General features: G+C 49.2%; 1 protein-coding gene across 2 annotated transcripts in view; it reads left to right on the top strand.

Annotated features, from left to right (window-relative positions):
* The window catches only part of SLCO3A1 (solute carrier organic anion transporter family member 3A1), a gene marked incomplete at its 3' end in the record, with an annotated part of 316,397 nt that overhangs the window by 240,304 nt on the left and 59,614 nt on the right, over positions 1-16,479 (top strand). For both annotated transcript variants that reach the window (XM_079915152.1, XM_079915151.1), the window contains exons 3-4: positions 6,734-6,832; positions 15,827-16,090. In XM_079915152.1, the coding sequence (XP_079771278.1) occupies positions 6,734-6,832; positions 15,827-16,090 (363 nt within the window). The remainder of the gene's footprint in view (positions 1-6,733; positions 6,833-15,826; positions 16,091-16,479) is intronic.

A 16,479-nucleotide genomic window follows, 5' to 3' on the forward strand; every position in this document is an offset into this window, starting at 1 on the left:
CTTCATCATTACAGCTTTAAAAGGAGTAGGGTATGTCTTGACAATTCTTCTTCTTCTCCCAAGGTATCCAGGCTGGTCTTAGTTCTTCTGGTTCTATGTGTGTGACCTGATCCCTTTCTAGAGGCTGTCACGTCAGTCCCCTTGACACATTGCATCTAGAAGGAGGCATATTCCCAGCGCTGAGAGTGACACATGCAGAGAACACTGTCCAGGGAAAGAGCAGGCGGGGGCTGAGTCCCAGCTCTGTCCCTCCCCAGCTGGCTGAACTTGGGCAGACCATGGCCAAGAAGAGTTTCTCCCTCCCCGTTTTGTGTCACTGTGGTAACGAGTATTCTCATTCACACACCCTTTCAACAGATTGTGAGCTAACTGTCCTGGGCCAAACTGGGGACAGAAAGAAGAATAAGGCACCATCTCTGCCTCACAGGGCTTCAAGTCTCCTCCAGCATGTCTGGGACTGTGCCCCAGTCAATGCCAGGTCTGAAAAATGACCCACAAAAAAAATGTCCCATGGTCAAATGATTAACAAGCAGCTTCATGCAACATCCTGTCCTTAGAGATTCACATGTAGCAGGTATAAGATCTGAGATTGTCCTCAAATTTGCTTAACAATTGTATCACTGCTGTAGTAAGTTACCGCAAATTTAGTGGCTTAAGATAATATAAGTGTATTATCTTACATTGTGGAGGTCAGAAGTCCATAATGGGTCTCCCTGAGCTAAAAATCCAGGTGCCAGCAGGGCTGCCTTCCTTCTGGAGGATCCTTTCTGGAGGGGAGAATCCACTTTCTTGCTTTTCCCAGCTCCTAGAAGCCACCCACATTCTTGGCCTCAAGGCCCTGTCCTCTGTCTTCAAAGCCAGCAGCGACTAGTCAAGGCTTTCTCATGATGCCATCGCCCTGGTTCTGTGGTCTCATCTCCTTCTCTGACTCTGAGCTGTATTCCTCCTCCTTCTACATCTACAGGTCCTTCAAGATTACATTGGCCCACAAGGATAATCAGCATGATCTCTTTATTTTCAAGTCAATTGATTAGTGACCTTAATTCCATCTGGAGCCTTCGTTCTCTTTGGTCAGTTACAGTAACAGACACAGGTTCCGGGGATTAGGACATGGGCATCTTTGGGGACCATTATTTAACGTCCTATACGGTGGAACCCTTAGCCTGCGAGTGCACTCACCCCAGCTTGATAGCGCGTGTAGTGCATTGCTGTGTGTGTTCTTTACAGCACACCGTACAGTGGGAGGTCTTTCTCTAGCCCCACTCCATCATGCACTGTCCTCTTTGGTGCTGACATCATAGGGTAGGTTGATTTGTTTATGGCCTTTCTTCTTCCCAAATACCAACTCCACAAAAAAGCAGGGATTTTGTCTGTTTTGTCCACAGCCGTATCTCAGCTCCTTGCACAGAGCCTGGCACCTATAGGTGCCATTATATATTTTGAATGATGGAGAATGGTTGGAGGTCTCTCCAATAAGACAGCAAGCTTCTTGAGGGCAAAATCCTCACCCAGTTCATCTGTCCTTCCCCTGCGTCCAGAGATGTCTGGTGCTAAGTAGGAAGATTGTATAGCATGGGTGGCAGATTTACACCAGAGGTTCTCAAACTTTCTGGGTTCATTGTACCCTTAGTGTCTTATTTTTCACAGAGCCCTGAGTCTGCAAGATATACCCAGCAATTGTGTTTATCAAGCAGTTAGGTTCAAATTACTTAATACACGTTTGAAAAAAATAACACACATCAATTGAAAGAAAAAAAATATTTCTATTTTATTTTTAAATATGTATGATTACTTACTAATGGGTTGTGTGTCCCTGCTGGGGACTACATAGATTCTCAAACTTTGGAATCAGATTGGACTCCATTTCCTGTGTCCTGCATTGATTTCCACACCACGTTTGCTTTTTATCACAGCAGGTACTGAAAACTCAGTTCACAAAGACAGGATGTATTTGAAAGGAGTATTGCTTGATCCAGTGCTGAAACCATCAGCCACCTGGAGTGAGTAGTTGTGAGTGGTTGTATGAGTAGCATCTGACAGATGTTAGCTATCACTGGGTTTCCCTCCAAAACTTAAAACGTTTTGCGGTACCCCTGTGAGTTCACTGTGGTACCCCAAGGTGCCTCGACACACAGTTTGGGAACTGCAGATTTACACTAACCTAATTTACAGAAGGCCTCTGTTCAAACCAGGATGCTGGAGTTAGATCACCATGGGGGTCATGCCATTCTCTCTCCCTTTGTTCAGTCCTCACATCCCTGGGAAGCCAGGTTAGCATCAGAATGTGGTTGGCAGGTGGGCAGTCAGAGCAAGGGGGTGGACTCTGGACTCTGGTCGGCCGGTCCGTCTGGACCCTTGTGAAGCTTGGGATTGCGGCTGCTTCCCCCGAGGAACCCTCTCTGGGGCTTGGCCTGCTCCCAGCATCAGAGACACAGGTGTCATCCATTTAACAAGCACTCATGGCTCTTTCTGGGTGCCAGACTCTGTTCTAAGAGCTTTACAAATACGAGGTCATTAAATCCTCCCTATAGTCCCGTGGAATAGGCCTAATATCATTCCCATGTTACAGATGAGAAAGCTGAGGCACAAGGAAGTTAAATAGACCCTTCCCAAGGTTCCCAGAGCTAGGAAGTGGTGGAGCTGGGATTTGAACCCAAGTGGCCCATACTCTCTCCGGACCTGCTTGAAGGATGCTTTTCCCCTAAGGGGATGAGAGAAACCTGGCTTCAGAGCCCACTGTGCTGCTTTCTGACTCACTGTTGGGAAGTGAGGCGCTAAACCTTTCCTTCCGCTGTGAAATGGGCGCAGTAGACTCCCCGTCAGGGCCATTGAAAGAATTACAGTAGATTATGCTTGTAAAGCACCAGGCTCAGGGTAGCAGCACAGGAGGGGCCCTTCTCTCTCTGATCTCTGCGTCCCGGGCTCGCCTTCCCTCCCGTGTACACAGTCTGGCAGACAGCAGGGGGCAGCACTGGGCCGCTGAAGAACCTTCTCTCCTGGACCTGGAGGCGCTCACCATTCAACGCAAGGATTCTGGATTTTAGGGCCGGACCATCTGTTTCTTGTCTATTTAGGCAGAACATTTTGAGGGGGGGGTTTGCTAAACAAGAACAAAATCACAGCCTGGTGGGATGAATCGAAAAGAGAGTGAAGAAGCAAATTCAGAAGTACCTTTCTGTAAGATCACAGCCTGCCTTGTGTGCTCTCAGGGGAACAGCATCCTCTAAAGACCCAGGGCTGTGCTCACCGATGCTGCTTGATTTGAGCTGTTATCCTAAGATATTTCTGAAGTGAAAAAGGGTGCTTCCTGATGCATGAGCCTCCCATCCCCCCCCACCCCACCCCCACTACTGGATTGTCCCTTGGAAAATATTCAAGAACCCATTGCTGCTAGAGGTTTACTTGGTATCTCTCCGAGGAGGAGCTGCTTTAAAAATATTCCCTCACTTCAACTGAGGGGAAAGAATGTCCTTCACACAAAAATACGCATCCTATGTCTTCTTTTCTTTTCTTTTCTTTTGGCCACGAAGCTTGCAGGATCTCAGTTCCCTGACCAGGGCTTGAACCCGGGCCACGGCAGTGAAAGCGCCGAATCCTAACCACTAGACCACCAGGGAAGTCCCCCTACCTCCTTCTTTGGTTTTGGGAATGGGATCCTACCAGGTTTCTTTGGGGGAGAATTCTGTCCTGTTCAAATGGAAAGCCACAATTCAGCGTTTTGGTGACCCGTGTCCTGTCCTAAAGTAACCAGATGGAGGGACCACCTTGGCACGTGGCTTCTCTGCAGTGGCGTCTGCCCATCCGAGCTGCCAGAACGGATGGCTGGCCTGTCTGGGCCTGGTGGGGCTCTTGTGGGCAGCTGAGCTTGAGGGATGCCCTTCCTTTTGTGTCATAACTTGCACAAGGGCAGGACACCCAGGGCCTGGAGTCTCCAGCTGTCCCATGATGCTGGCTGGTCCACACTCCCACACCCTCCACTGCCCCCATGTGGGGGAGGGGTAACAGAACACTCTCCACACAAGCTTTTGTTTTTTTATTTTTGGCTGAGTTGGGTCTTCATTGCTGTGCGCGGGCTTTCTCTAGTTGTGGCGAGTGAGGGCTACTCTTCGTTGCGGTGCGCGAGCTTCTCATTGCGGTGGCTTCTCTTGTTGCAGAGCACGGGCTCTAGGCACACGAGCTTCAGTAGTTGCAGCATGTGAGCTCAGTAGTTGTGGCACACGGGTCCTAGAGCACACGGGCTTCAGTAGTTGCAGCACATGGGCTCAATAGTTGCGGCGTGTGGGCTGTAGAGCACAGGCTCAGTAGTTGTGGCGTACAAGCTTAGTTGCTCTGCGGCATGTGGGATCTTCCCGGACCAGAGATCGAACCCTTGTTGCCAGCACTGTCAGGCAGATTCTTAACCACTGCGTCACCAGTGGTTAAGTCCCAACACAAGCTTTAAAGCTCACTGGTTGTTTCTTTCCAATGATACTAAAAGCTTGGTCCTTTGACCTATTCAGTTTTAATTATCATTTTCATTGTTTAATCTGTAGGGGGTGGAGCAGTGATTATTACATTGAATGGGGGGTATTTAATTTGCATGAAAGGAGGCATGTTATCATGGGGGCGCTGCTGAGGGTCAGGGTGATGGCTAGGACTATGGAAGGGGCGTCAGAAGAGTAGTTGCGGCACCCCTGGCAAGAGAATTGTGTTCTATCTCCGTGCCCCTTTCTTTTGGGACAGGCTGAGTAGTTAGTTTACTTGCTGAGGCATCTTTAGAGTACCAGTGGCTGACCAGTGGCTCCCCTCAGCCTGCAGCCTGGACAGAAGGATAGAGCTGGCTTCATGATTTTGTCCTGAAGCAGAAAGCCCTTCAGTCTACCTCAGGTACAGCTCTTGCCTTGGACACCCCCTGTCCACACCCCTGCCCCTGTGTCTTTCTCAGCATCACTTCCTACTTTGCTTTCCCCCATCTACCGAAGAAGACCGGAGCCAAGACCAGCTCTGCTCCCTAACTCTGCCCAGCTAAGGCCTAATTCCTCCTAATTCTAGCCCATACTTGAAAGAGCACCACGTTCTAGACTTTTCCAAAAACACCCCACCTTTCTCAATTTTCTCTGGTCGGTTATCTCAACCTAAGTTGTGACAAACCAGAGCCAGTGTTTTAACAAAGTGGATTCTGCTGCTCTCCAGATTCCTATAAACAGGAATAACTGGGAGACCGGAGGTCATCGGCTGGGTACAGGAGCAGCTGTTTTCAGGCCCTTGAGCTTCTAGATGGCTCCATATCAGAGTAGGATTTCACTGAGGGTGGATTCAGCCCCATTCCTGTGATAGAAACCATCCTCTTTTCATCCTGTCCTTCATTAAACAGCATTCCTTGTAAGCCATCTTTAAGTGGTTGCTTTGGGGTTCTGGGTCCTTGTCTGTAAATGAGGAAGACATGGCTCCTTCGCCAGGTATCTAAAAAACAGTTAAGTTGTCTATAGTTTCCTCTACAAGTCAGTGAGCTCCAGGAAGGCCTGGATTGTTGACTCTGTACTTCGATGCTGAGTCCCCATCCCTGAGAAGGCTTCTTGGCACATAGAAGGAACTCAATAAGTATGGACTGAGTGGATGAATATTTGAGCAGTTCCATGATGACATCACTGGGAGATTTCAGGCTGAGTTAGTCTACCCTGCGAACAGACCAGAACTATCCTCCACTGAGCTCAGCTTCCCTCTGGTTGAATCCATTTCCTACCTTGTTCCTCGTGTGCCCACATGGGCCTGTTAGTACCCACACTCCAGGCTGTCTGCTTAGGTTGAACTGACCCATGTATTGATTGTCCCCACAGGCAGCCAGCTTCCTAAGAAAAAGCCACTTCTTCCCTCTTATGTTTTATTCCCAGGGCCTTGTGAGCTATCAGTGCTCAAGTTGAAATTTAGTTAAATACGGACAGCCTGTGAGTTTTTAGTTTGGGCTCAGTGCTTTTCCAGAATGACCAAAAGGTTTGTGCAAAATTCCAGATACTATATCCATCAGATACATTACCTAATCACGTACCTAGTCCCACCTTCTCAAGTCCTACAGAAGAGCTTGAGGCCTGAACAGCTGTTACAACAACAGAGAGCAATTCCAAAAATGTGGGGGCGGGGGGGGGGACTGCCAAACTGAAATTAATAAAATGTTTAATTAAATGTGCTCAGGGCATACCATTATGTCAGCTTTGTTGTTTGCTAAATTTAATGCCTGTAAACATTTCATTACATGTGAGAATAATTTGTGGCTTCAACTTTTCTCACTTCACAAGACTCCCTGAGTTTGCACAATGAGCGCTGAGACATCTTCGCCAACCGTAAATTAATTGAATTACATAAAGCCAAATAAATGCGAAAGCAAAATTATAAAAATCCTTCCCAAAACGTTTATGGAAGAAAAAATATTTCATGATAGACATGGACGTATTTTAATAGGTTTAATATGATATGGGGTGGAGTTCTCTAAAAGTAACTGTACTTGGAGCCCACAAATTTTTCAAAGCAACCTATTGAAACTATAGAATTCCTGCATGACAGTGCTTCCATAGAGTTTCCAAAACTTAGAAATACTAGCTTTCCCCTCTAGGATTTTTAGACTCATTCCTCTCATGTCATTTGTCTAATCAGACCTCTCATCTGATCAATGGAAAACAGTTTTCTTGAGCTTTGGCAATTTTGCTCAATAAATGGCTTCAGCTTTTAATCTAATCTTGCTTTCATCTTCTTCTTTCAGGAATCCTGTTCACGATGCTGGTGTTTGGACCAGCCTGTGGATTTATCCTGGGCTCTTTCTGTACCAAAATCTATGTGGATGCAGTCTTCATTGACACAAGTAAGGAATTTATCTCAATTTCCAAGCGCCGCCCACAAGCCCTTCCTCCACCGTAAAGGAGCCCCAGCATCTGGGTTCTAAAACCTTCCTACTAAGCAGCAGCCCTAATGCATCCACTTCTCTAGCTGGTGGCCCCCTTGAGATTAGAGGAAAGATTGGGTCATGAATTTGGTACAGAGGGTCTGGCTTGAAGCATGTGCTCTGCTCGTGTCTACCTAGAGACTGAATAACCCCCTAAGGTTGATTTCACTCCTCAAATCTGAATTTTCCTCATCTGTAAACTCAGGGTAACAAAACTTATATCTGCCTTGAAGGGCTTTTGTAAGATAAATGAGGGGACAGATGTGGACATGCCTGGCATACACACATACTCATTGAATGTTGGTCCATGAACCCGCATGAGGACCCTATTTCTTAAACTAAAAGTTGGAGCACGTGCTCAAGTGCAAATGTACACATGGGGTCAAGGAGACAGAATATTTGAAAATTGTTTCTGTAAGACACTGTCGTGGTGGGCTTTCTAAGGAAATGTACCATACCTCAAACCCATTTTAAGCGGCATGTCTTGTGTTCTTGGCAGGAAGAGCAAGTGTATGTCTCAGCCTGCTCTGGGCGCCCCCGTCCCTAGCATACCTGGATTGAACAGCGTGCTAGTTGAGATGTGCTAGGTTACGCAGTAGTAACAGACAATTCCCAAATCAAAGTGATTTTATGCAACCAAAGTTTATTTCTCAGCCATACCGCATATCCGGTGCAGGCTGGTGGTATTTGGGGGTTGGAGGGTGAGACTTGCCTACTGTAGTCCCTCCAGGACCCAGGCTCACAGAAGTTTCATCTGACTCCTGCCTGCCCCGTCGCCGAGGCAGGAAACCAGCTCCTGTTCAGAAATGACACACATTGTTTCTACTTACATTTCAGTGACCACAGCAAGCCACCTGGTGTATTAATCTGTGGCTTTGTGACAAATGACCCCAAACTTCGTGACTTTAAACAATAGGTATTTTCTCACAGTTTATTTCTCTGGGTCTGGAACCCAGGAGCAGCTTAGCTGGATGGTTCTGACTCAGGGTCCCTCATGAGGCTGCAGTCAAGGTGTTAAGCTGGTATCAAATCATCTGAAAGCCCACCTGGAGGGGCTCCACTTCCAAACTCACCCCACGGCTGTTGGCAGTCCTTGACAGATGGGCTCTCAGGCCGGCTCCCACGGATCTCTGTACAGGGCTAACCTCGGCATGGCCTCCCTGGAGCAAACAACCCAAGAGAGGGTAAGAGCACCTGAGACAAAGCCACAGTCTTTTATAACCTAGTCTCACAAGTGACACCTCATCGCTTCTGCTGCGTTTTGTGTGTTAGAAGCAAGCCACTTGTTTCCGTACCCTTGGAAGAAGGGATCATTTCACAAGGACGTGAATTCCAGGGGTGGGGATCGTTGGAGGCCGTCTCGGGCACTGCCCACTGTATGTGGTCATGACTCAGCTGCGTGCCTGAAAGAGGACGCTGTGTTCCTGTGCAGCTTAGCGAGTTGAGAAGCCATGTTTCCTTTCTCTCTGAAAACAGTGCAGGAAGCCTTTCCAGCTTCTCTGTCTCATCCCGATCTATTCCCAGGATCAATAAGAACTCTCAGTCGCCTGGTGTTCAATTCATCATCTCTTGACAGGGCTAAATTTACTAATTCACCCCAAAGACATAATCTGGTTTTAAATCCAATCAAGTCACTCTGTGATTCACTCCATTAATCCCAGTGATATATTTACTTGTAGCTAATGATGTTACAGATTTCCAAACGGGGGAGAAAAATCAAATGCAGCCTTATTTGTTTGTTCGTTTTAAAGTGCCGGGTCCGTTCAGGAGGTGATTGAATGCCGCTGTTTTGTAGCCCTTGGTTGGCCCTTTGAACCCGATTCCTAGCGGGTGGGATGACTGGTGGCCTGGTCAGAGAAACAACCCATGGTGACACGGTCAGCTGCCATCTTGCTTCTACGGACAGAAAGCCGGCTTCCGCCACTGCACCAAAGGCAGTACAGGACAGGAGTAGCAAAGGAGGGGAGGAAAGGGGGCACCCTCCCAGTGCATGGGGAAGGCTGCCTGCGGGGAGAAGGCAAGTGTCCAGGCAGCCTATCCTGCCCTCAGTGTATTAGCAGGGCCCCCTTGAATCAAAGCTTGTGGAATACCAGAATCCCTGAGCCGGAAAGAACCTCAGACATCATTCTCTTCCAACTCTTGCATTATGTAGATAAGGAAACTGATACCTAGAGAGGTAAAGGGATGTACCCAATCCAAGGGGTGTATCTATATAAAACCCAGGTCTCGGAGCAAGCATGTGGAGACACCCCTCGCCAAGATTCCTCTTGGGAATTAAATAGCATCTTTTTCTCAGTGACTAGAATGGCCAAGAGGTAGACAGGTGGCTGGAGGGGGCTTAGCCCATCCACTCGCAGCCCCCTCTGTATGCCATTCCCTTGCTCAGGCCATCCCCTCAGTCTGGAGCGCCGTCCCCAGCCATTCTCCTCAACATCTGTCCTCACCTTTCAAGGCCCAGGTGAGTGTCATCTACGGTTCTAGACTCATTGGCAGTTTGAAGCCTCCCATACCTGAGACAGATGGGCGCGTTTCCGTTCAGTCTGGGCACCCTGCTGATGGCCGCCTTTCCCCAAAATGAGTTAATAGCGGACTTCCTATCTGATGAGTCTCAAAGGACTGAAGGATGTGTTGTGAGTCACCCTCGTTGTTTGCATCCCTTCTGAAGGCCCCCGGAGGGCTGGTGCCACCCTTTACCAGCAGAGGGCAGAAAAACATAATTTATTCTATTCAGGAGCCAGTCACAGAATTCCATAGTTGCCAGCAGTTTTCTAATCTTGTGACTGAAACTTGTCATTCCGTCTACGAGTGGATTGGGGCTGTGTTTCGAGGAGTCGGTTCTCAGTTCTTTCAGGATGACCCTTCCCTGTCTTTTCCTCACCGACTAAGACAGAGCCCCTCTTTCGGTCTGTCCAGCCTATGGGAATGTGCCCTTAAGCATGAATGTACGGGGCCACGCACACAGCCATATGTTTCTGAAATTCCAGCTGCAAGTTGGGCAGGGGACTGGGAAAAGCAGTGGCCTGGGAATTGTGCAAGGTGGGCAAGGCAGGTCCCTGGGAGGCCCTTGTTATGGGGTAGTTGGAGGAGGGCATGTGCCTTTCACCAGGCACCTAGCAGCAGCTGAGGAAACAGGGTGGAAAGGCAGAGACCGGTGAGGGAGTCTGGTTGGAATCTGTGTGTCAGTGAAGCTGGGGCTGCAGGGGAGGTGGTTGGTTGTAGGAAGAGGCCAGCTATGGGACTGCAAGACCCCACGGGCAGCTCCCCAGGAGGGCTGCCCTGGCGGCGCTCAGACACAGGGATTCTGCTGCTGCCGCCTTTCATCCGTGTCTGGGCCCTCTGTGGCTCCTTCGGCCCCTCTTCTTAAGGAGGACAGATGCCTCCTCTGACAGCCTGGGGAAGGAATGATGGTGCCTGCAGAATTTCTTTTCTAGAATATCTTTGTAAAGCTGAGACCAGTCAAGAGCAGGACGTAGGAAGAAGAAGGGCCTGGTAGCAGAGTAGACCCCTGAGCACTGGACTGACCAAGCTTCACAGTGTGGGGTTAACAAACTGATGACAATGGCAGCCGTGAATTGACCCCTTTTTAAATACATTGAATGCCTCTTTGGAACCTCACAGATGACGTGTCCTCCTGCAGTGATTATGAGTTCTGAGTTCAAACATCAGACCAGACCTCCATTCACATCCCAACCACACCCCTAACGAGCTGTGTGGTCCTGGGGCCATTTCTCCTCATGGGTCTATGTGTGGATGACATGATCATGTTAATCATACAAAGCAGTTAATACAGTGCCTGGGGAGTAGTAAACACGCAGTAAAATTAGGTGTAATGAGGAACAGAGAGGTTAACTCACTGCACAGCCCAGGCCTATCTGACCCCAACTGGGCAGCTCACTTCCCTGAAACCTCTCCAGGAGTTTAGCCAGAAGCCTGCCGCCTTCCATGGACAGAGGCCTGGCTGAGATGCCCTGACTGCCAACACTTCCTTCCGTACAGACTGGCCCTAAGGCACACCAGCCCGCTCTGCTACAGCTGCACAGCGTTTGCAGCTGCAGCAAGATACGTCCATCCATTGGCTTCACAGAAAACGTCGACAAGCAGAGAGCATCCAGCTCTGCCACCCTGGGGCTGGCTGCCACCGCCAGATTCCTTCACGTTGGACTAATTAGTCCAGTGGCTGGGATTCTGAACCATCCATGCTGTCCTCCATCCCCACCCCCTCCCTGTCTCCAGTTTCTAATTAGGTCTGGAACTTAATGATACTCTTGGACTTCTTGAGTCTCATAGCAAAAGTTTTACAAAGTAGGTTAGAAAAATAGGTAAATGGACTGAGGAAGACGAAGCAAAACTGCTCAGAGAGCCATAGTATCGCTTACGCATCAGTATGGCCTGGGACTTAGTCAGTGTTCCCAATTTGCTTTGATCTCTTCTTCTCGCAGTCTTGGGTATCCTCATGGGTGGCTTGGTTGGTTAGTTTTAAACTGGTTTAACCCCGTTCCTGGGGATTTCTTTCGTTTGAACCAACAATGGTAGTGGTCCTTGGAAATGGAGGGAAATCTCAACGAAGCCCTTATGTTTATATGACCTTCAACAGAGGGAACGAACAGCTGTCAGAGCTTGCTCAACTCACCCAACGAAACTATGAAGCCCTCCAAATGTTGGATTCCAAGAATGCAAGAGTCAGAACAATAGGTTTTATAAAGCAGAAATCTTAACAAGCCTACAGACACATATGCAAAGGTAGACCCACCCTGTGCCGGCCTCGTGGTGACCCAGGGGGGTGGCTCTCCCTGCTCCCCTCTGCTCCCTTCCCAGCATTTTTCCTCAGTGCCTGGAATGACCAAGGGGCAGGCAAGTGGCTGGAGGGAGCTTACCCAGGACACTCACAGAGTCCCCTGAGGATGCCAGGCCTTTGCTCAACTGTTCCCACAGCCCAAGATGCTGTCTCCACCCTGTCCTTCTCAACATCTTTCCTTATCCACGGTTCTAGCTTCATTGGCAATTTGATGCATTCTAAGTAAATGAGACAGATTGGTGCTCTTCAGTTGTGTTCTGGGCATCTTCCTGACAGCAGCCTTCGCCAAAAGGCTGAATCTGCAGTCATTTTTTAAGATCAAGACACTAACTAGAACCAGATAGAAAGAGAAGTAGAGAGATTTTCATGCCTGACCCCCTACCTGAACCTAAAAGAATACCATTGCTATTCTAAGCCTGCCCGGGACCACTTTTCTTAAAGGGTGTGATTTTTATTTTTATTTTTTTGCGGTACGCGGGCCTCTCACTGTTGTGGCCTCTCCCGTTGCGGAGCACAGGCTCCGGACACGCAGGCTTAGCGGCCATGGCTCACGGGCCCAGCCACTCCGCGGCATGTGGGATCTTCCCGGACCGGGGCACGAACTCGTGTCCCCTGCGTCGGCAGGCGGACTCTCAACCACTGCGCCAGCAGGGAAGCCCAAAGGGTATGATTTTTTATTTCCTAAGCCTTTTGTACTAGTCAGGGTAGGCTGAGTTATGCTGCAGTAACAAACACCCCCAAAATGTCAGTGACTTGGAAATACTAAAGGTTTATTTCCTGCTTGTGTTATATACCTGATGCAGGTCAGCAGGCACATTTCGTTCATTGTAGCTTCTCAGGCATCATCTTAGGGAGAATTCCACATGCTTCGTGATCAGGCAGGAAAAAAGAGCATGGGGAATCATGCACCAGCTCATACACATCTCCACACGGAAGAGACATGTGTCTCCTCTCTCGCATTTCATTGGCAAAATTCTGTGGTGCGTGGCCACACCTAACTCCACAGTAAGGGAGGTGAAACCCTCCTCGTTCTCAGAGGAGGAGACCCAAATGCAGCCATGGGTAATGTCTAGCAGACATGCTTTGCCAGGCCACGTAGAGAACTCCCCTTCAGCATAGGTAACGCTAGAACAATATCTGCTGAGCGATGACAGTTGCCAGGCAGGGGGTGGGGGGTGGGGGTGGATATTCCTCTTAAATGGCCAAGATGCCTCCTGAAAATACTATTCAGTGTAGAGATGGGTAGAGAAAAGAAGTGCCTCAGAAAAGACATTTCTCAGGCTGGTGTCAAGCATTCGTTGTCTTCCCAAGAGTCACCAAAATTGGGCTGAAGCTCCACTCATGAGGCTGACCAGTCCTGAGGGCAGCACACTCCAAAGCTGAGTGGTTTCTTCTTAGCCTGTTATTTCTCTCCCTGCCGCCGTCCTCTGGATAATTGAAATGGAGAGGAAAAAAATCAATACTTCCCAGAATAGTCAACTGTGATTTTCCCGGCTCTGCAGATCCCTGCCCTCCGCGCATCTCCCTCCAGACCCGTCCCCCGCCCCTTCCCCAGCGGCAGGTGTGCTCTGAGGCTGACACAGACCGGGTACCCTCCCTTGTCTTAGGGATCGCGAGTGCGTGTCGGCTTTCCACCCACAGGCACAGGCCTACAGGGAGCGAGTTGCCAAATTCACATAAACATCCACCTCCCGCAGCGCAGCCCCTCTCGCGGGGATGTTTTCTCACACATAGAACAGTCACTGACTTCCTATCTAAAATATGACTTTCTACGTGCCACTGATTCTGTTCTGCCAAACAACTGCCAGGATTTCTCTCTCCCTACTGGCTCACATCTGCCGGATTTATGGGGCCCAAAGACAAAGGAGGGAAATACTGTAGCTCCCTTTTCCCGTCTTTTGTTTTCATTCATTGCTTGGCAGTAGGTGAGGAAAAACAGTAAGCGAAGAGATATGGGAACATATGTATATGTATAACTGATTCACTTTATTATAAAGCAGAAACGAACACACCATTGTAAGGCAATTATACTCCAATAAAGATGTTAAAAAAAAAACCAAAAAACAGTAAGCGATTGGTGCAAACAGTCTTGCTTAGCTACCCAAGGTGGTGTGACTTCCTTTTCTCTTCTCTTGTTTGCATGAAGATGCTTTCCAGATCACCCTGTGTTTTCCCATGCCATACTCCTTTTAAAAAAAGGCTGTACCTTAAAACTCCCATTTATATAAATATATCCCTAAAAGTGAAACATTAAGAGCTCCCATAGATAAGAGCCGACTCTGTGTCAGGTGACGCTTTTTCATTACCTCTCATCCTGGAAACCACTGTCCATGACTATCATCTATATTTCACAAATGCTGAAACTAAGGGTCAGGGAGGGTGAGTCACTTGCCCGGCATCACATGCTTGTAAGTAACAACGCTGGGATTCAGCCCCAAGCCCACTAGAGTATACACTCTATAGAGTGTATACTCCTCTCCGGCACGATGCCGCACAAAAGCAACTGGCCCGTTCAGGTGCCCTGGTTATTGCTGCTGGGCTCGTGTCAGGGTCTCCAGAACAGAGACTACCGATGTTGCAAAGGCCAACTTACCAACTGTCAGAAGAGCTGGTGGTCTTACCCATTGCACAAAGCACAGGAATTATCCACTAAGGGCCCTCCAGGGAGCCCAAAACAAAGACTGCCCGTCAAGAGGGAAAGAGTGTAGCCCTTGGCGACTGGACGCCTGTGTTCCAGTCTTCAGCTCCGTGGATGTAGACAAGGCACCCAGCCTTTCTAAGCCTCGATTTCTCCATCTATATGAAATAGGGACAGTAAAAGGCCCTGCCTTGTAGGGTTGCGGGGAGGGTTGATTGGAACAGTTAAGAATGCACCCCACGTGGTGCCTTGCGCAGAGTAAGCCCTCAGTCAATGACGGCTGGTGTTTTCATTACTGTTAGCTGAAGAGTCTTCAGGGAGAGCACTTTACAGATGGGGGAGTGCTCATCTGGTGACTATGGTCATTTCTCTTGCCAAGCCCATCCATCTATCTGGTCCAGGCCTGCAGCCCTATTAGTTCTTAGCTCATATGCTGTGGTCCAGACCTCCAAGAATTTCCTTCCATGCTCCAGGTATATGGAATCATCATCAAAGAGACATCTCTAAGCAGCTCATGCAGGAGCGCCCTGCTCCGAAAGGCAGTTGTAGAGAGAGGGAAAAACATCTCCCAAGGGGTAAGCGGTAGCTTACATCTTCTTGACTTCAGCTGGCAGATCAAAGTAGTCACAGACAAGAGAGCCAAACCACATGCATGTTGCCTTAAAGCATGGACCTTGGCTGCAGAACTTTCTAAAAGAGGACTGGCCCCCCAGACCACAGGCCACAACCAAGGTTGAATTAACCCATCCCCTAGCAGCTTGGAAACACGACCCTCAGCATAAATATGAAGCTAACATCATTTAAGTGCTTAAGCCCTTATCCTGAACACTTTGTGTCTGGTGGTGCTCATTTGATCTTCCCAGCTCGAGAAGGGTAAGTACCATCATCACATCAGTGTTATGCACATCAGTCAGCTGAGGCATGAAGGGTTCAAAATTGCTGGCCTGAGGTCGCACAGCGAGAAGTGGGCAGGATTTCGGTCCAGGTATCCTGGCTCTTGATTTCCATTCTGCGCCACCCCGTGTGATCTGTGAACTGATTTAAGACGGGGGTGGGGTGTGGAATGGGATCTCAGGTTAGCTGCTTCGTAGGGGGTGCGAGTGAATATACATGGAAAACTATACCCTTGAGCAATAAATGTTTCTGTTTCCCTGTGTGTTTGTTAGCAGACCTTCGCAGCTCTGCCAAGACAGTCAATTCCAGCCTAAATTCAGAGGGTGTCTGGCTTCTGTTTCTGTTTAGACTGATGCAAGCACAGGGTAGACAAGAAGATGAAGGAGGGAAAGCCATCAGCCTTCAGCTTGAGGAAAACCAGAAGCACGGCTGTGAAGCCCTAGGCTGCTTTGCCCATGGACCAGTCTTCCCCACCCCAGGCCGTTTCCAGAGCCCTCGGCCTACCTGTAGAACTGATTGCAAACCTCCACAAAACGCCAGGCCCCACCAGGTCCCCTCCCGCTAACCGTGCTCTTTCCGATTGCAGGTAACCTGGACATCACCCCGGACGACCCCCGCTGGATCGGAGCCTGGTGGGGTGGGTTTCTGCTCTGCGGTGCCTTACTCTTCTTTTCTTCCGTCTGGATGTTTGGGTTTCCACAGTCTCTGCCCCCGCACTCAGACTCCGCCCTGGAGAGCGAACAGGCCATGCTCCCCGAAAGAGAATACGAGAGACCCAAGCCCAGCAATGGGGTCCTGAGGCACCCCCTGGAGCCGGACAGCAGTGCCTCCTGCTTCCAGCAGCTGAGAGGTAAGGGCGCCTCATTGGCAGGTGGCACTCAGGACCGGATGCTGGGGGACCTGAGATAGAATCACATTGGTTTTGCATGATTTGCCTTCCCTGGCCCTGTGCTTAACTGATCCCTGAGAAGTAAATGCACTTCATAAAGCAAACACAAAGTTACTACCCTTTAGCGAAGGAGCAGCAGACGAACCCCCCCACCCACCCCAGGCCGAGAGCCCAGCGGCTAACATAGCACCTGATGTACGCTACACATAAATGTGCGTAGAAGGAAGAAAGGGAGCGAGGAAAGGAGGGAGCTGGACGTTTCGTGGCCCTCCTTTGAACTCTTTCAGGCCACTTACAAGCGCATTGAAGCAGCCTAAGACTTTGAAGTTGGCTCCCTTTGCCTGATGCAG

This window comes from Stenella coeruleoalba, assembly GCF_951394435.1.
Source record: "Stenella coeruleoalba genome assembly, chromosome: 2".
NCBI classification, from domain to species: Eukaryota; Metazoa; Chordata; class Mammalia; order Artiodactyla; family Delphinidae; genus Stenella; species Stenella coeruleoalba.